Source organism: Strongylocentrotus purpuratus, unplaced genomic scaffold (assembly GCF_000002235.5).
Source record: "Strongylocentrotus purpuratus isolate Spur 01 unplaced genomic scaffold, Spur_5.0 spur5_scaffold_17, whole genome shotgun sequence".
NCBI classification, from domain to species: domain Eukaryota; kingdom Metazoa; phylum Echinodermata; class Echinoidea; order Camarodonta; family Strongylocentrotidae; genus Strongylocentrotus; species Strongylocentrotus purpuratus.
Genome location: NW_022145602.1, coordinates 9,818,244 through 9,839,416, shown reverse-complemented (window position 1 = coordinate 9,839,416; position 21,173 = coordinate 9,818,244). Strand labels below are relative to the sequence as shown.

The window sequence follows — 21,173 nt, the reverse complement described above, 5'->3', positions numbered from 1 at the left end:
GAGATCTATATGAAATTATTTTTACTACAAAGTAACAATATATGAAATGATAATTCCATTGCTACGCGTTTTGTTGTAAATTTACTTTTTTGCCCTCGCGAATTCACTGCTCCACAGTTCAAAATTAACACAAAAATCAACCGAAACAGACTTTTAATGTGCTTACATTGCTAGTTTGCATGATTCAGGGACTCCTTAACTACTATTCTACTACAAATTAAGTGTTTCCAAGTAAAAAATAAAATGTTAAATGATTATTTCGTCTCCTCTGGTATGAATTATTACACAATCCAGGCTAATGACTACCCAACAAACCTATTGGCCCGAATTCACAAAGGAGGTTTGTCGACAAACCTCCTTTTGTTTTTTTACAAACCAGGTTTGTAAAAAACGCGTCAAAACGCGTCATATGACGTACATAAACATCGGTTTGTCGACAAACCTCCTTTGTGAATCCGGGCCTTTAGGTGCCAATTAGTCATGTGCAAGATTTGATACACGCAAACATAATTATGCTGGGAATCTCGCTCAACAATCCTAGTTTTCGGAGATTTCCCTTTTTCCCTTTCAGTTAAATCAAGCAATATGAAATATGTTGTCTTATTCTAGAACTTACATGTACTCTGTAAACTTTTTTTTGTCTCGTAGTTACTTATAAATATTTTATATTTATATTCATTTCTAGTATAATTTATTTGTTCTTTTATATATTGTAATACTGTATAGTGTGTAAATGAAATTTCAATTTTGGATATTTGAGTGGGAAAAAAAAGAAAAAAAAGAGAAAAAGAAAAATCATATCAATGGTTACCAAATTATCTTCAATGGCCTTCAATATGTAAAAATGTCATCTATTCATACATACAATATACATCGATCTACCAACTACCTTTGCCTTATGTTTTGATTAAAACCACGATAAACCACGATCTCCTGCACGTGTTACGAACCGCTGCCTCCATGTCCACTACCTGTATTACGTAACAATATTTATGTTAATCTGCTTATTTGATATCATCACTGATGCCAGGATATATTTCAGTATCGTGATCTGGTTATCATTATTCTATTTATAAAAATAAGGTTTCAATGCCTATAACCTAGGTATAATACCATCTAATCTGATATAACAGAGACATATGGTTTCGAGATACTGCCGTGATAACATTTGTAAATATTTCAGGCTAAAATCAGCGCCCAAACACACACACCCACCCACCACAACACACACACACACACACACACACCACTTCGCTCACTCAAAAAAGTTTACACGTAGAAAATTAATAATCACTTAAAAAAAACAATCTATGAACAGTAAATGATTAAACATCTTATGAAAGAGTGTTTTATCCCAAATCATTTGATATAATTAAATGTGTGGTATGTGCTCACGTGTAAAAGAACAGGATACCTTCTATTATCAATCTCTAATTTTGATACATTTCAGTCATTCTCTCACTTTAATACTTTGGCGTAAGTCGATTTTTGCACTCCATATGGAGTTTGCTTGGATTTGTCTCATAAAACAAGTTGACCACAAACTAACTCCCACACGGTGTTGAGTGCTCAGGGGTCACGGGCCACTTTTTAAGCGGACACTTTTTTTCTTTTTTTGGTCTCGAAATTTGAAAATTTGACATTTTTCATCGTTGGGGGGGGGGGGGGGGGTAAGGTCACCTTTTTTAGGTTAGCCGTGGGCATATATATATATATATATATATATTTTTTTTAAATAATTAAAAAAAAAAAAAAAAAAATCCAAAGGGGGGGGGGGGGGGGGGGGGGGGTGGGTTTTAGGTATTTTTAGGGGGGTTTACACACATAAAAATACCAAGGGGGGGGGGGTTTGAACCCCCCAACCCCCCCCCCCCCCTTCGTACGCCCCTGCATATAGTTGGTAAAAGACTCCGCATGAAACTATAAAACCAAAATGTAATTTGCGTTCTGGCAATTGGAGTACAAAGAAGGATAGCAGGTGAATGAAATGCTTCATCAAGGCACAAACACCTGGGAAGGAGGCATCCATAAATTTGAATAATTTAGTTGATAAACGACTCCGCATGTGGACGTTTAATGGTAGAGCAGTGGATTCTTAATAACACGAACCCATTTAACAGGATGTAAATTAAATTTGGCGCGGTTGGAAAATGCAAGTTTGTACCCTGCGACTTTAATGGTACGATCAAGTAAATTAAAACAGTAAAATGGCTCTTATTTTAAAATTATTCATCAAATGGAACCCACAACGTCAGAGATATCAGACAAAATATGTTATATCTTAATAATAATTTAAAAATGTGTATAAACATTGTGAAAGTGTATCATTTTACGATAAAAGACACCGATTTAGCGAAGATGACGTCATTAGAACCTGTTTATGTGCGCTTGCATCAGGGAATTCAAGGTCAAAAGGTCAATTCAGACGCTGATAAGTTATTGGTCAAGCCTTTTTGTTTCCTTTATTCCGACAAAATTATACAATCAACCAAAACAAGTTTAATACCAGAAGAAAGGTAACGATTAGTATTTTCATTAACCGCTTGCCCAAAGTCGCTTGACCACAGTGAAACGAGTAAGAGCTTGCGAGAGCGGCCAAAGTGTGATTCAAACTCGCTATTTGCTCTTCTCCAACGCAAAAAGAGACGACATTGTGCTTGATAAATATATCTTTTCCGACAAATGTACAGTAAATTTGCATATGGTCTTTTTGTATTATACTTTATGAAATGTTACCCGAGTGACTTCCGGGCACCCCAATGCTGGAAAGAAACGCACATTTTAGAAAACTTTGTTCTATGCACGCAAGTCACATTAAGCGGATGATACAACGTTTCCATATGCGCAAACAATGCCTCCTGTTCATCCAAGCGTAAACACATACCACACAAACATGATATCAAACGATTAGGGATATAACACTCTTTCAAATTCGTTCATAGCTGACTTTTAAAATAAATGACAATTTTCTAAGTGTAAACTTTCTTTTGACTCAAACGAATATAGACATATTCGTGTTAGCATTTACTTTAATGAAATAAACTTAACTGGAATCGTGTTAACACTTACTAGTCAAAACACTCCAGATTTAGCCTTCATGAATCTCAGCAAAAACGTACAACAGGTTGAACAATTTTCCCTTTCTTTCAAGGACTTCAAACAAATAATAGAATCGAAACCTGTAATTGCCAATTAGGTCATCCATTATTTTATTCAAACAATGAATTCGGAGGATTCGCCATTAGGGGTTTTAGTAATGGACAATTTCCGTCTCTTGATAAAATCTATTGGCAAATAGCAATACCCATTAAATTATGCAACGTTTACTTCTTTCTTTCTTTCTTTACAAAAATCGTTTGCGGCAGCGACTGACGGGGTCTTTTACTTTCTTGTGATAATGATATCGCACATAAAGTGAATACAAAATCAATTAACTGAACAAATTTGCTTTGTATTGAGAGAGAGGGAAAGAGGGGGGGGGGGGGGGGGGGTGCAGGAGGGTATATGCAGAGAGAGGGAGCGAGAACTGATCTTCGTACGTTTTACGGTCTACAAAATTTGTAACAGCCCCCAAAGCGAAAAATCCCTCGCTAAAACGAAATAAAGGAAATACAAGAGAAATATCACATTTCTTCGAAACACTGCAAGTTGGTCACTTAAATTTGTTATTGGGTATCCTAATTATGACTTGTCCCTTTTATCGAAAACCTTTAATCACAAACGCACGTATTGTGTTTGACGAATACGAATTATCCGACCAGAAAAGATTTCGTGCCTCGGCCGGGAAAAACAAATAAAACGGTTTAGGTTAATCACGGAACCTTTATGTCAAGTGCTCTTAATGAACAGAGTAAATAAAGACTCGTTCACTCTGCTAACAAAGAAAGGGAAAGTGCTTTTTAACATAAATGACTTTCTAGATATAATTATGTTGAATTTGTGAGTGCTGTCATGAGGGGCACTTTAATGTTAACATTGCAAGGAGAATTTCTGTGGTATAACCCTTTATCATCGTGACTATAAAACGTTCTGCAAACACTAACAAAAATTACTTGAGCTAGAGACATCTGAAATTAAAAATTGATTTTAGCAATCAGTTTGTATTGATGTCGACAGCATTAATTCACAAAATATAAACTTCGACTATTACTGCCTGTGATTGTATGCGTCAAATATCGTGTCTGCGAGGACGGATTTTCTCCGAGGTGAAATATATACCTTATGCGAGTCTTTTTTTTTCACGGTTAAGAAAGCTCTTCTGTGAAGGACCTACTCTGTCAGACATATTGGTATTAAACATGGATTCTCAAACCGGATTTCCAGACTATATTGATTAACTGATGTGAATTTTTATTATAATGATGTGATATGGCTCTGCAGTCGGAGATTTTGAAGGTTAAAACTTGGCATTTTACGAGAGAACATGAATTCGACATCCTATAACACGAGTCTCTCGTCCAATTCTTCAGGCTTCGAGGATTTTGAGTCTGTTTGCGAGTTTAGTAGTCAAGCTATGTCCATAGTGGTCTTGAATGCCATCGCAATAGTTCCACCCTCCTTGACCCTCATTATCATCCTTATCCACAAGAAGCTAAGGAAGCAGCACAACATAATACCTTTCAATATCATTCTTTGTGATTTCTTCGTCGTTGCCCTAAGCGCGTATCTCCTTGCATCGGATTCGTCAGCGGTAAGGAAATGGACCTTAATCATTAATGCGTTTAATAAAGATATATTTATGTATATACATGTATTTATATATAAATATATATATATATATGCACCTTTATATTTATGCACATATGCATACACTTACACACACACACACACACACTTTTTATTTCCATAGTTCTTTTTTTTTTATTGATTCCAAACAATAGAAATCAATCTTAGAAATAAAATACAGTTGTTTTTCATCTTGACATGTATTCAAATCATTTTCATTACAAAGATTGTACGATTGATGAAATCAAAAATGAAATCAGTTGTAACATAAAACATACGCACACACACACACACACGCACACACACACACACACACGCACACGTGTGTGGTGTTTACGTGTGTGTGTGTGTGTGTGTGTGTGACTAAAGTGCAGAAAGGCCATATTTGACTAGCAACAGCACTTATTGTCAGCTGTCTCTTTTAATCCTCCTTACAATGATTTAACTTTCTAAATAAATGTTCATATTTCAAAATCATGTTTCATGATGACTATACCGGATGTGTCAGTAAAACAATTTTAATAGCAGATGCAGTACTTTTTAAGTTGCTGACGATTATATTTTAGTCGCATTTTGATGAGACACATTGTATATGAAATATTCTTATCTGTACTGTGTGCACTGCAGAAGGTTTTAAATTTTTAACATCGATAAATCTTACCTAAACCTTTCAATGACAGGAGACCAGCCTCTTCTACAAGATCGTGCGGACACTACTTCTACCAATCGACTTCTCCTCGTTGATAAACATCCTCCTCGCCGCCGTCTACCAGTTCATCAACATCTGCGTAGACCCCTTCGGTGCCCGCCACATCATCACCACACCCCGCATCATCGGCGCCTGCATCCTAACCTGGCTACTCCCATTAATCCTAATTGGGCCCTTCAATTGGAGAGGCCTTGATCAACATTTATTTTCGGTATTTCTTGGATTTGAAATCGGAGCTCTCCTATTCACAGGCCTCTGCTGTGTCTTCATCTACAGAGCAATTTCTATAGGGCCTCCAGGTGTCGCTTTTTCGGAGGAGAGAAAACGTGAGAACGAGACAGTTTTTCTCACAATTTCACTAGTGTATTTAACAACATTGATCCCTAAATCTGTCCATCTTCTAGGGCTTCTCCTGTACATATATTACAGTGCTCTTTGCGGTCTTATTATTATGTCAAGTGTAGCATACAAAGGGGGTTGTGTTCTAAATAGTCTGGTGTACTGGTGGCGTCTAAAAGAGTTTAGGTCCTTGATAACACAGTGTCGAACAAATAAAGTTGATTTACAATAATTGGTGCACTGACACATGGAAGTTACTGGTAGATCCAAGGTGGTGGTGGGGGTGGGGGCACATGCAGATCCTAACTTTCGGACTATACCCAACTTGGATAGAAATTATGGAAACAGATAATTCATCCAATAAATTAACCTTTGGTTTATAATTTATTTTATCAAGTGTTTTTTTCTTCTAGTAGGTTAAGATTGCAAAAATTATTCCTGTCCATAGAAAAGATGATTGTGATTCATTCAAATGTCATCAACTGATATCTGTGTTGCCTTGTATACCAAAACCATTAGAAAAATGCGTTTATAATCGTTTATATAATTCCCTTAAAAAAAGATGTACTTTCTGATTGTCAATTTGGTATTGGAAAAAAACATTCTGCAATTAACCCATGCTTTAATTGATTTACAGGATAAAATAACCTTAGCAATTAAAAGTAATAATTTTTGTATTGGAATATTTATGGATTCATCAAAAGCTTTCGATTTTGTTAATCAATCAACTCGTTTGTATGCAATATGTGGAATCCCATTTCAATTTGTTAAAGATTATTTACATAGTCGTCTCCAATATACTATATTTAAAAATTCTACATCCCCCAATGGTCAATTCTAGGTCCCTTGTTTAAAAAAAATATATATTAATGATCCAGTTAAATCCTTTGAAAAGTAAGATCATGTTATGTACGCCTATGACACAACTCTTATGTTTACTCAATCTGATAATATTAATGTTAAAAGTAATGTTAATGAAGAAAGTGAATAACGTGGCTAAGTGGTAAAGGTAATAGATTGATACTTAATCTGAGCAAAAACAACTTTTGCAAATTTTATATTACAGAAAATACTGTTTCAAATCTGCTTAATAACAGACCTATATCATTTAAAATTGATTTAGTTTGTTTTTCTAAGCAAGAAGTTGTTAATTTTCTTGGTGTAAATGTAGTTAATAAATTTTATTGGGATGCGCATATTAATATTGTTATAAGTAAAGTGTCAAATGTATTGGTATACAATATAAAGATCTATATACCACTCTTGATATTATTTAAAGTATATATTGTTTTATCTCACATATTGTATTGTTATTTGGGGAAATTCTATTCAAATTCAAATGAAAACTCTTTATAATTAACAGAAAGAGGGCCTACGCATTGTTACAGGAAGTAGATATACAGCTCATTCTGGTCCATTATTATTAAGATGGTAGTGCTTGAACATTTTTTATTCTTTTAAATATCACATTGCATAAGTTGATGTCACATATTTTTTTTAATTGATCAATGAAAGACAGCTGTATTGTTTTCAAACAATAAAGAAAATCATGCTTATGATGATGATGATGATGAACAGCATATGTATGGCGCCATATATCTGTTTCAAAAAAAATTCAAATACTAAAATTTATAAATTATTTCATTTACGGAAAGTAAAAACAACCTATGTCAAAAAATCCGTTAGTAATGCTGTACCTTTCATTTGGAATAATCTATCACAGTGAACCCGTCTGTATAAAAACCTTTATTGTTAAAAAAAAAAAAACAGCTTAAATATAATATTTATTCTAAATATGGTTGACGTATAATACTTACCTGTATCATATTCTTGTTCCCAGTAGTTTTCTCTTTCTTTCTTTTTTCTTTTTCATCATCTTTTGTTATGTGTAGTTTGAGCACTCCTAAAATGTATTATTTAAAACTAAGATAGCTGTAAACTACAAAGCCTTATACAGGTTTTCCCATAGTTATGTTTTTTAATTTCTGATATTTAACGGTTTGTTTATGTTTATACATAATATTTATTTAATGATTTGTATTGTTTGTATTTTGAACGAATAAACCAACGAATGAACAAACCATTAACTGTTGTTAAATCCTTAATATATTTTTTTTGTTGACTTTATATAGAGCTTTGCCGATCGCTTGAGTAATTAATTTTCTTTTATACAATTATTTTTCTTTTTACTTATACTCCGTAACAAATATTTAGTTACCCATGGCTGACGTATTAGTTCTTTTAGATTTAATAGGTACAAGAGGTAAATATTTATCATATAATCTACTTAGCAAGATAATAAATACATTCTACTTTTGTTCTACATTGGGATACATAAATATTTATTATTTATTATATTTTTTATATTTATTTATTTATTATTTAACTCCGTTCTCAATGCATTGACAGATGCCTTGGTGATTTTATGAACATGAGATGGAGACACGTTATTATTGTTAGATTATTTGACTAACTCAAAAGAGGAAAAATATAGGTAAGTGATCAGTAATGTCAGTAGGCCCGACATATTGTTCCACTCGTGCATTTGCAATTTGTCATATTAGTAAATATATTATCAATTAGTGTAACACTAATACTGTACCTGTAATACGATTACTTCTTTATTTAAAAAAAGATCTCTTTGCAGCAGCGACTGACGTGGTCTTTTACTCACTTTGTGATAATGATATCGCACAAAAAGGGAATGCAAAATAAATAACCTGTAAACATTGCTTTGAATTACTGCTACTACCAGTAGAAACCCCACGTGTTTTATCCTGTGGTAGAGGTTGCGTCATTTTGCTGAAACATGAATGCATCAGCGACTGACGTGGTCTTTGACGCGCCTTGCGATACCGTACAAAAAGTGAATAGCAATTCAACAGCTTGGAAATGTCGCTTTGATTTACTACTGCATGCGCTAGTTTCATTAATTAGGAGTAGAGGCTCAGTGAATAGTCTGAGATGTCAAATAAGAATAATCTGAGCAGAAAAGATTTAGTGCCTCGACTTGGAAAAAATGGCTATGGTTAATCACAGAACCTTTATGTTAAGTGCTCTTACCGAATAGAGTCAATTACAAATGTGTTTACTCTGCTTACTTACAAAGAAAGGGAGAGTGCTTTTAACATAGATTATATAATTATGTTTAAGTTGTGAGTGTTCTCGTGAGGGGCACTATGATGTTTACATTGCAATGGGGATCTCTTTGGTACAGTCCTTTTTTTTATCTTGACATGGCCCAGTTGTCGTCAGAGAGCATAAAGTCTTCGTCCAATAACGCGAGTCTCTCACCTTAACACATTTGAAGACAATTATAGTCTGGTATCGACATGTACCATGTGTACAAGATCATGAAGATTAATGCCTTAATGTAGGATATAATATGGCACACTGATATCATCCAAGAGTATACATTCCAAATCATCAGCTAATTATTCAGGTGAAGGATATCTACATGAACATCTGTACATAATATATTCTTCGTGCTCTGATGATTTTTCGTCTGGCGGAGACTTCAGACTTCATATCTATGCCCGTTGGAGGACATGAATCTACACCCAATAACGCAAGTCCCTCGGCCAGTTCTTCAGGCTTCGAGGATGTATAGTGTCTGAGATCTAGTAGATTAATTCTCACTTTGAATGAACTGACAACCTGAAGGAGATTTTGAAGGGATAAAAACTTCGTATTTTACGAGGAAACATGAATTCGACATCCTATTACACGAGTCTTTCGTCCAATTCTTCAGGCTTCGAGGATTTAGAGTCTGTTTGCGACTTTAGAAGTCAAGTTCTGTCCATAGTGGTCTTGAATGCCATCGCAATAGTTCCACCCTCCTTGACCCTCATTATCATCCTTATCCACAAGAAGCTAAGGAAGCAGCATAACATCATACCTTTCAATATCATTCTTTGTGATTTCTTCGTCGTTGCCTTAAGCGCGTATCTCCTTGCAGCGGATTCAGGGGGTTCAGCGTCAGCGGTAAGGAAATGGACCTCAATCATTAATGCGTTTAGTAAAGATACATGTTATGTATATACATGCATATATATATATATATATATATATATATATATATATATATATACCTTTATATTTATGCACATTATACACACATGTACATTCACACCCACACCCACATTTTTTGGTTCAATGTTGTTGTTTTTTTTATTCCAAACGATACAAATCAATCTTAGAAATTTTATTACAAATATTGTACGATTGATGAAAACAAAAATGAAATCAGTTGTAAAATAAAACACACGCACACACACATACACACACACGCGCACGCACACACAAGTTCATAGTATTTGCGTGCGTGTGTGTGTGATAAAAGTTGAGGAAGGCCATATTTGATAAGCAACAACACTAATTGTCAGCTGTCTCTTTTAATCATCCTTACAATGATTTAACTTTATAAATAAATGTTCATATTTCAAAATCATGTTTCATGATGACTATACCGGATGTGTCAGTAAAACAATTATAATAGCCGATGCAGTACTTTTTAAGTTGCTGACGATTATATTCTTGTTGCATTTTTGCTGAGACACACTAAAAATGAAATGTACTTATCTGTACCGTGTGCAGTGCAGAAGGTTTTAACATCGATAAATCTTTCCTGAATTTTCAATTACAGGAGACCAGCCTTTTCTATAATTTCGTGCAGACGCTACTTCTACCAATCACCTTCTCCTCTCCGATAAGCATCCTACTCGCCGCCATCTACCAGTTCATCAACATCTGCGTAGACCCCTTTGGTGCCCGCCACATCATCACCACACCCCGCATCATCGGCGCCTGCATCCTAACCTGGCTACTCCCATTAATCCTAATTGGACCCTTCAATTGGACAGGCCTTGATCAAAATTTATTGTTGGTATTTCTCGGATTTGAGGTCGGAGCTCTCCTATTCACAGGCCTCTGCTATGTCTTCATCTACAGAGCAATCTCTATAGGTCCTCCAGGTGTCACCTTTTCGGAGGAGAGAAAACGCGAAAACGAAACAGTTTTTCTCACAATTTCACTAGTGTATTTAACAACATTGATCCCTAAATCTTTCTATCTTCTCGGGAATCTCCTGTACATATATTATGGTGCTGTTTGCAGCATTTTCATTATGACAGGTGTAGCATACAACGGGGGTTGTGTTCTAAATAGTCTGGTTTACTGGTGGCGCCTAAAAGAGTTTAGATCTTTGATAACACAGTGTCGAACAAATAGAGTTGATTTACAATAATTGGTGCACTGATACATGGAAGTTACTGGCGGGTCCAAGTTGGTGGTGGTGTTGGGGGTGGGTGCACCTGCAGATCCTAACGTTCAGACTATACCCAACTTGAATAGGAATTTTGTTCAATCTTCTTTTTCTCTAGATACAGTGGAATGTTGAGGCTGATAATCACTGTCTTAGATATGTTATGTTAAATGTGTAGTTGATTGTTGCGAGGAACCGAAAGCATCGGTGTCATGAATGTGTTATTTATTCTTATTTTATTATATCCATACGTTAAATTAATAATCAACGTATACAAATTACAATGGACACAGTATCTGTCCTTGAGGGACACCTACACGATATACTTGATATTATCAGTAGGTCGGAGGAAGGGAGATCTAGGGTACTCTGTGACAGTTAAATTAATTTTATGAATCGGCTCACAATATAAAGAGATATTTATTTTATTCCTGTCTTTATATTATATAATTATAACAAGAAATTCTTAATTTCTGAGGAAATGGGGGAATCCACTGCAAAAGCAGTGCATGTAGTTTGTGGATCCCCCAGAAAAAAAGTTGTATTAGATTATGCCTACGAAGACTTGGAAAATACAAAAATAATATTACAAAACAAAAAACAACCACGAAACGACAAGGAGAAGTAAAACAGATTTTTAAAAAAAAAAAGAAAAGGGGGAAGAAGGAAGAAGGAAGAAGGAAGAAGGAAGAAGCAGGATAAATCATGATAATCGAAGAAAATGTAGTTATAGTGGTGATTCTGGGGAGGTAAGATTATAAGACCAAATTAATATTAAAGTAATCGAGCAGCAGATCAAGACCTAAATAAAAAATTAAGATGATTACCAGGTGTTATCAAATTATTATTGTATATTACTATGATAAAGTTTGAGCTAAAAATATTTTAGTTTTTTTTTCTTGAAAGAATTTAGGGATGGACTTTTTTAATACCTTCACTTAGAAAATTCCAAAATCTAGGACCATCATACGTGAAAGACTTCTTCGCTAATAAAGTTCTAAAGAGTAGTATGTGAAACTCGTTAGACCATCTAGTTGGGTAATCATGAAATGACCGTTTTAGGGATAACATGGCATCAAATATATTATGTGGAAGGGTCTTCTTCTTTTTTTTTTTTTTTTTTTTTTTACTGTACTTATACATAAATTGTCCTTAGTGAAATAGATACAGGTCATTTGTTTTTAATAGTCTGCTATTAACAAATAACGGGTCTGTGTGTGAGAGTATAGCAGAATTGTAAATAATACGAAGAGACTTCTTTTGTAATAATAACAATCTATTTAGTAGAGTTTGCTGCGTATTGCCCCAGGCAAGCATCCCATAATTCAGATATGGGGAAATAAAGATAAATAAAGCATGAGCAGGGATGATGTCGGAAAATGACATAAGTTTATTTATTACGCCAATATTCCGTGAAATGATCTTACAATGCATTATCTTTATGGTATTTCCACGAAATTCTGTTATCAACAGTTATGCCTAGAGATGTAATGAATGAAACAACTTCCAAAGGGGTATCGTCAACAAAATTATTCATGGGCAGTGTGTCTATAGAATTACTAAATAACACGTTGTTGTTTGTTTCTTTTAGGTTAAGGGATAGTTGAGTAGTTTTGATCCATCGGGTGACTTTTTCAAGTTCAGAATTTACAACATTGACTAAAGTATTTGGATTTCTGTGGGAATAAAATATATAAGATCGTCTGCAAAATATACATATATATGAAAGGACATCGGACGATTTATGATGGTTTAATTGCCTTTGTACGCTATAAATAATGATGAATTAAGACAGAGTGAACAAACTATCGCTAATTAATTCTTATTTTATTTCTTGTTCTTCTACTTTGCATGATAATTTTGCTCGAATTGATTCGTTGTCCCATAATGATTATTGGTATGATCCTGTAACTGAAACAATATATTTTAATCTTATAACTGAAAATGATTGTTGGATGTTTGTAAAATATTAGAACACACTTATTCGTGTTGCTATGATAATGCAAGTTGTAAAGTATTGAAACAGAAAATTCATCCAATAAATCAACCTTTGGTTTATTTTTTATTTTATCAAGTGTTTTTTTCTTCTAGTAAGTTAAGATTGCACAAATTATCCCTGTCCATAGAAAAGATGATTGTGATTTATTCAAATGTCATCAACCGATATCTGTGTTGCCTTGTATACCGAAACCATTAGAAAAATGCGTTTATTTCGTTTATATGATTCCCTTAAAAAAAAAATGTACTTTCTGATTGTCAATTCGGTATTGGGAAAAAACATTCTGCAGTTAACCCATGCTTTAATTGATTTACAGGATAAAATAACCTTAGCAATTAAAAATAATAATTTTTGTATTGGAATATTCATGGATTTATCAAAAGCTTTCGATTTTGTTGATCAATCAACTCGTTTGTCAAAATAGTATTTCTTTGCAATACGTGGGATCCCATTTCAATTTTTTAAAGATAATTCACATAATCGTCTCCAATACACTATGTTTAAAAAGTTCTACAGCCAAATTTTGGTTATGACATGTGGAGTCCCCCGATGGTCAATATTAGGGATTCAGGATTTCAGGTGTGAATATTTTTAGAATAAGGTGACATTTTATTAAAAATTCATATTATAACATCCTAACCACAAAACAGTAACAACTTATGAATTACAAATACAAACAATAAGATACCTGTGTATAGACGGTCTTACGTTTTTTAAAATCAGCAAATCATCAATTTTACAATCAAGTTATCTGCGCATGCCCAAATTGCATTAACATACATGACTATGTATAAGGTTCGTTACAATATAGATAATTTGTGTTATTATTTCCTATAATTAAAGAAATTTAACTGGGTACGTACTAACGCTTACTTTTCAAAGCCTTCCGGATTTAGCCTTTACGAATCTCTGCAAATACCTAAAATAAGGTTGAAAGCTTTTCCTTTTAATTCTAGAGCTTTATAACAAACAAGACAATTTAAATCTGTAATTGCCAATTAAGTCATCCATAATTTCATTTAAACAATCAACTTGGAGCATACACCATTAGGGGTTTCAGTAATGGACAACTTTCGTCTATTGATAAAATCTATTTGCAAATGGCAATACCAATACATTATGCAGCGTTTACTTCTTTCTTTAAACAAAAGAGATCTCTTTGCAGGAGCGACTGACGTGGTCTTTTACTCATTTTGTGATAATGATATTGCACATAAAGTGAATGCATAACAAGGTACCTGTCATCATTGCTTTTGATTAATGCTACTACCCTAGGGAGCCCTCAAGTGTTTTTCTTGTTGCAGAGGTGGCGTCATTTCGCTGAAGCATGAATAACAAATAAAATGACTTGGTTAATCACGACACCTTTATGTCAAGTGCTCTTAATGAACAGAGTCAATAAAGACTAGTTCACTCTGCTTACAAAGAAAGGGAGAGTGATTTTTAACATAGATGACTTTCTAGATATAATTATGTTTACGTTGTGAGTGTTCTCGTGAGAAATCTCTTTGGTTTAATCCTTTTTTGATCTTGACATGTTTCAGTTGTCGTCAGAGAGCATGAAGTATAATTGATAACTGACACATATTTGTAAAGCTTAGATCCTCTTCTTTCATTTGATGCAACTCATATGATGCATATTTCACGCATGAGTGATCAAAACAAATTTGAAGAGAGGAAACCAAAAAGTCATTTGGCGGGCGGTATCTGAATTTCAAGGAGACGTCACATTTCTGGAAAGTTCAATTTCTACCCTTTCATATGAAAACTCAATCAGGAAAAAAAAAGAGCCATTTCTAAATACTTTCAAGTTTTGAATTAATTTCATTATATGTGATTTAGTTGATGTTAATTTATTTTCATGTACATGTACATCAGCTTTATAGTTACAATCCTGTCAATGTTTAAAAAGTTTTATCAGATTTTTGTAGTTGATTGATTCATTTACCATCAGCAAATAAGTACCATGCATTTCATTCAACGATATTTATATGTTCAAGAATAAGAAAATAATGGTTGGTAAAATGGGCTGGATAATAGCATAATGTGCTAGTCGATCCTAACGCCTTACAGATAAACAATGTATTTTGTACAAGTAAACTTCAGAAAACAAAACAAAAACAAAGAAAATAATTAAGCATTGCAATCAATATATTAAAAATAGATAACTTTAACAATGTCTTACAAGATACAAACTGATGTTGTGAAATATATTTTTATACATATTATACAGACTATTTGCACGGATTATTTATTCATGATTTTTTTTTAACAAATGTGACAGAATCTGACATCAATAGGTAATCACGTAACTAGCCACAAGAGACAATGAAAATCGACCTTGTGTCTTTCAAAATTTTGGCAGACGTAATTTTTCACTTTCTCTTTGCCTTGTGGAGTAGCTAATTTACTATAGAATATCACAGTAATCTATCAAAAGATGAGGCAAAATTTTATGAAACAGATCAAACATGAAAGTAATGGAGCTGAATAAGTTCTTCACTCTCTAAATGCAAAAAAGCACGAACTACCATTTTCTACGAATACAATATGCTTCTTAATAGGCTAACCTTATATTGCTCCCTTACACCCGTGTGGTTTTATCCACGTTTTATATAATGATGGATAATGACAAAGTACGCCTAGGAACAAAATATCGCACTCCTGATACACTGATTTACATAACGAATATGACTATTCCATGGCATATTTCTATCATTAATGGCAACATCAACTTCTTGGATTTTCTCTCCAGCTATGTTCAGTTTACCGTTTATACCTATTTTTTTACTCCTACTACTTATTAACATGAAATACGTTTTCATTGAATTAATTGTAAGTTTGTTAGCAGTGCCCCACTTTTCCGTGTGTTGTTAATGACTTCATCCACATTAATTTCGCCCTGGTCAGATGGAAAAGTATGAGTTATGTTAGAATCATCGGCAAACAGCCGCAAATTGAAATAACCAGTTACTGATGGCAGATCAATTATATAAATAAAAACAGAGTTGGCCCTAGTATTGATCCTCGTGGAACACCACATCTTATCGTATATCTTATAGATAACGTTTAATCACATCGAACAATTTGGATCTGTTACTAAGATAGTCCTTAAACCATGCAAAAGGTTAAACTCGATTGCCATGATTAGACAGTTTTGCTAGTAGTATAGATTAATGGTGTCAAACTTGCTTTCTTAAAATCGATAAATATGCCAAGAGTAAATCTCACTTCTTCGTTCCTGTAAAAGCAAGCAATGTAATAATCGTGATGCAGCGACGCATATTACAAGAGGGTAAAAGTGTACACACTAATGGGTGTAATGTACTCAAATTAAATAAGGTGTACGCAATATTGGGTTTACAATGATTTACCTAACAAACATTTCTTTAACCAATGTTTGGTCAATTTGATAGTCCCGAATTGTTTTAGTATTTAAACCCGACTCTGGATTTAAACATTTGTGATTTAAACAAGAAAATTGGGCGGAGATTTAAGTTTTCTTTCATGCATGATTTTAGACCCTGGATAGGACAAGAGAATACGAACCTTACAGTAAACCTTCATTATGTTTCGAGCAAATTTAATGATTTGACTTGTTAAAATCAAATAACAGGTACTTGGAGGATTACAACAATCATAATAATAATGCTGTTTTCATAGTTTGTCTGAATAACGAGGCATATAAACCCTGAATTAAATGGTGATATGGAACAGATTGAGCTAGTTCTCTAAACACTGGTGTCTGTGTCATCATCTTCCATTTGATCCTTCCGAGGATCAGCTGACTTTGTTCTCTCGAACGCATAGTTCTCGCAGAGCTCTTGGCAATCCCCACGATTCATGCGTTCGAAAGCCTTGGCCAAGTCCCCAAGGTTCTGAATCTTCTTTTGACTCTCCGCAAGAACAAGTAGTTCTTCAGTCGGATTCTTGCACTGCTCCAGTGATTGTATATAGTCGTCAAGTCCCAGCTGAATGGCAAGACCCCTCCAGTCACCAAAGACTGGGCTATCTCTGTTCAACCGGCAACGCAGCTCATGCTGTAGCATAGGAGGTACTATGGAAGCAATTGGAAGAGGGGCAGCAGTATTTCCTTGAGGATTATTCCCTTTGGGATTGTGGATGACCATCTCTTGGACGTAGATATTGACGTTCCCAGAACGCTGGTGCATATTTCGGTCTGCTGAAAGTCCTGGAACGAATTCTTGGACAATGTTTTCCACAATTGCTGATTGGGCTAAGACTCCCATTGTCCCCTCTGCTGCAGACTCTAATGAATGAACGGGCACTGTCGACGATGTCGGAGCTTAAAACAAAAAGAACAAAAAGATGATATGACGTAAATCAATTACATCTTTCAACTTTCAGTAGAGCATGTGAAGGAAATAATCGTTTATCACAAAGTATACGCTTTTAAAGGGCTTAAGATATTATTACCCCGGTTAAGTTCCAGCAACCGTTTAAGGTAGCCCGCCCACTTATTACACATGGATCGAGTGTAGCATAATTATAACAAATATTTTTTTACCAAAGGATTTTGTTCGTTACTATATGTAACATAAAATCAAATGTCAGTAACTATTCACCTCAAAGTTACGATTGATTGAGGAGATGAGATAATTTTTTGTGAGATACAATTGACTTTGTCGCAATTGACTCCTTACCAACTGCCCCTGTCTCTGTCACCAAATCATGTGTGACTTGGTAGGCATGTTCATATGACGGTGACTCTATCGATGGTGGAGTCAACGGCCTAGGTCTTGTAAGGAGTTCAGTAGGACTACCTCCGTCTGAAAAAAGGAAACGAAAAAAAAAAAGCTTTTAGAAAATAATTAAAACCAGACTCCGACCTGTGCTGTAGAGAACTCTGACTGATCCGTTATTTTTCGCACGTCGACTCTTGTAGCGAAGAGATGAAATTGTTCAATTTAAAGAGTAAATATTATACGGTATAAAAATACAATGATAATACAGTACAGGATAGTTAAAACAAAGGCCAATTTCAAGAATATAGGCCGCAGTAGCCTCCCAAAGAAGCACATGCAGAAAACGAATGCTAGAAGACCCCACCTCCTGCGTCCTCCTGCGCCCCCCCCCCCAAGAAAAAAATTTAAAAAAAAAACTTTTTATACATGTATTCCTCCAAGACCGCTCCTGATAGGACATAGTCTTACCCTTTGTGTCTGCAGGCTCAGGTGATGTTGAACCTATCGTTTCAAGATGATGCTCGCTTCTCGTCAGCTCTTCGGAGAGCTGAGATGCTGAAAATGCAATATTCAATCAAAATCAAATCAGCAATTCAGCACATATACAATTTTTTTCTCTCGATTTTGTTAAAATTGTCTCTTTACAGAATAAGGAAATTGTTTCATATAACAAGCTCGCCGAAATCCCATTGAAAGCGTGTTCATTTTCTTGCACACATTTCTTCACTTTTACCCATGACGATCTCGTAAAACGATGCCCTGCATATCGAAAAGTTTGTGTGTTTTTTAATCTTACATGTTGATGTTCCCCGTCCAACATCAGTGGGTTCAGCTTTGTCTTTGGTCGATGTAGATCCTTCCGGAGTTGATTGGGCACTTGGATTCTCATGCGGCGCATCTAAATTGTGAATACATAATATCAAAGTGAGGAGAAGCGATTAGCCTAAAATGATACTTTTTCGAAATTGGAGTCACTTGCCATGGTGCTTTTGCTACACTAAATGAACTGTATAGCATTGTACGTAAAAGATAATGTGCATATAATATATATATATATATATATATATATATATATATATATATATATATAATACAGGGTGGCCCAATACAATTCAATGATGTGGGTCGAATTCACTGGTACCAGCAGTAGTAGAATCTTTTCACATGAAAAAAATGATACCAGTATTGACAAAGCCGGTAAAAAAAATATTTTTTGTCTTCTCGAGCATTTTGTCCAGGATAAAAAAAAAAATTAAAAAAAAAAAAAAAATCAGTTTTTCAGAATTCGTATAATATCATGTCTTTCTTACACAAGTCATTAAAACGCCTGAAAAGAAAGAAAGGAATTCATGCTCTTGATATTACCCTTGTACTGTACTGGGAAGGTGATCTTCTTCGTGATTTTTTGCTTCAAGATGAAAGTGACGAGAACTCTGGATACTATTTGTTCACGTGGCTGAAGATTGAAGGGCATCCGATGGGTCGTCATGTCAAAGAAAGCACATTCTTCAAGTTCCTAAGAAAATCAGAGATAACCATCAATTAACACCCTTCGAAGTTTAATTTAGGAATTGTGACATGGTTTTTTTTCTCATTTAAAAGTGACAACATGAATTATGGCCAAATTTGAATCAAGTTTCCCAACATTATATTATAACGAGAACCAAGTAACCTGCAAACTAATTCTATTTATTGGTCCGTCTGACGTGTATTAAAGTCCAGAGTGTACTAGAAGCACAGCGGTAACGGTCCCGTAACTCGTTGCGATGATGGTTATCGCTTCGAACCCTCTGTCTGCAAAGCGGAAACACAAGCCATTGGATGTGTTGGTAAGTTGACCATGAAGTGGCGCTGTGCAAGTAACAGTACGCTACAGCAGAAAGTTCATCAGTACAAATTATATTGAGATTCTTACATCTTTTGACACTTCCTCTTCGTTTTCCAGATGTCTGACGAAAAGAGGTCCTTTTCCCCAATATACACAGTACTGCTCTCCAGGAAAGGCTACCTTGTAGTCTTGTATGGTATCCTGCAAAAGGTTGAACATTATATGAATCCATATTGACAGAATGATAATAACAATAATACTAATAACAATAATAATTGCAATAATGCTGTTCTTCAGAGGACACTGCGCTATGCTCTAGCAATTGTCAGGAACTCAGATACACCTGGGTGACACATATTGACTAATGTCTTGCCAAAGCACGTTAGCGCCTGGCTGGCATTCGAACCCTCAATCCTTTGATTCAGCGTCAAGTGGAGTGAATGACGACTATACCACGACACCTCCACGAAAGCGGGTGATGAATCTTGTGTGAGTCTTGAACTGATTATTTACTGCAAGGTGCGAAACGTTTATCTGGTTTGAATTTGTTGTGACCCCCCCCCCCAAACCCCCTTCGTGCACGGACCACTCTTCTCAGAAAAAGTTATACAATAAAGTATTGACATCGTAACCAACGGAAGACCGGGGACAAAAACAAATTATCTCAATGAATAAGGTATACAAATTTGGATCCCTTTACCGGTGTTTGCCTGACAAACAAAAATACAGTGTAAGTTGCAATGACTTACTATATGATTTCTGTCCATTATAACATTTAATTAATTCAAATTCATCTTTGTGCACTTAAATTTTAGCCTGGGAATCCGGGATCGTGCAAATGTCAAAGTTGATTTTAGTTATTATGTCTTCCAGGTTTAATAGCCAATGGTCACTCATTATCAACGAGACAGGACCTTATAACGAACGAGGGATGTATTCGATGATGCTTTGGGGGATTTGGTTGCAAACTGACAACATCGATTCATGCAATTGTACGTTGGCAGCTACGGATGACGAACTTGATTTGACTTTGACGAAACTAGATGCAAACTTATGAAATCGATTGGACAAAGTCTGAAAATGAATGACCAAAAGCGAAATTGACTATGACATGTACTAGATTTATTTATTTATTTATTTATTTATTTATGTATTTGAAAATATTTCCTCAGGATAACAAGATCAGAAAGGACTGGTTTACATCCTGGTCCTGAATAATAAAAGCTTACACTAAAACATCAAAACAAAACAAAATCATACATATATAATGAGCATTGTTAAAATACTCATGGAGTCATGATAACAATATTTAGTGACCATAATCTTGAGTAAAAACCAAGGCAAAATTACATGATATTTATTTTAAATATATAAAAAACAATAATGGAATCAAATAATCAACTAATTTATTTAAAATCAAAAATCTATCACAATACAAAATGAACTTATATCATGAAGTACAAAATTAAACTTAAAGCAAAAAGAGTAAAAACGACGATGATATTATTCATAATTTGCTGAAATAGGTTTTCTTATACTTGTTTTTGAAACAGTCGATGGATTGTGTATTTTGTAGGTTAGAGGGTAAATTATTGCATACTTTG

At 34.6% G+C, this 21,173-nt stretch overlaps 1 protein-coding gene across 1 annotated transcript; it reads right to left on the bottom strand.

Moving 5' to 3' along the window:
- Positions 1-14,181: 14,181 nt before the first annotated feature.
- Positions 14,182-17,859, bottom strand: LOC100891279. Its single transcript, XM_030988652.1, has 2 exons — positions 17,700-17,859; positions 14,182-17,341 (listed from the first exon to the last, which is right to left on the bottom strand). The coding sequence occupies exon 2, from the start codon at positions 17,283-17,285 to the stop codon at positions 16,767-16,769; it is 519 nt and encodes a 172-aa protein (XP_030844512.1). The 5' UTR covers positions 17,286-17,341; positions 17,700-17,859; the 3' UTR covers positions 14,182-16,766.
- Between the last annotated feature and the right edge of the window lie 3,314 nt (positions 17,860-21,173).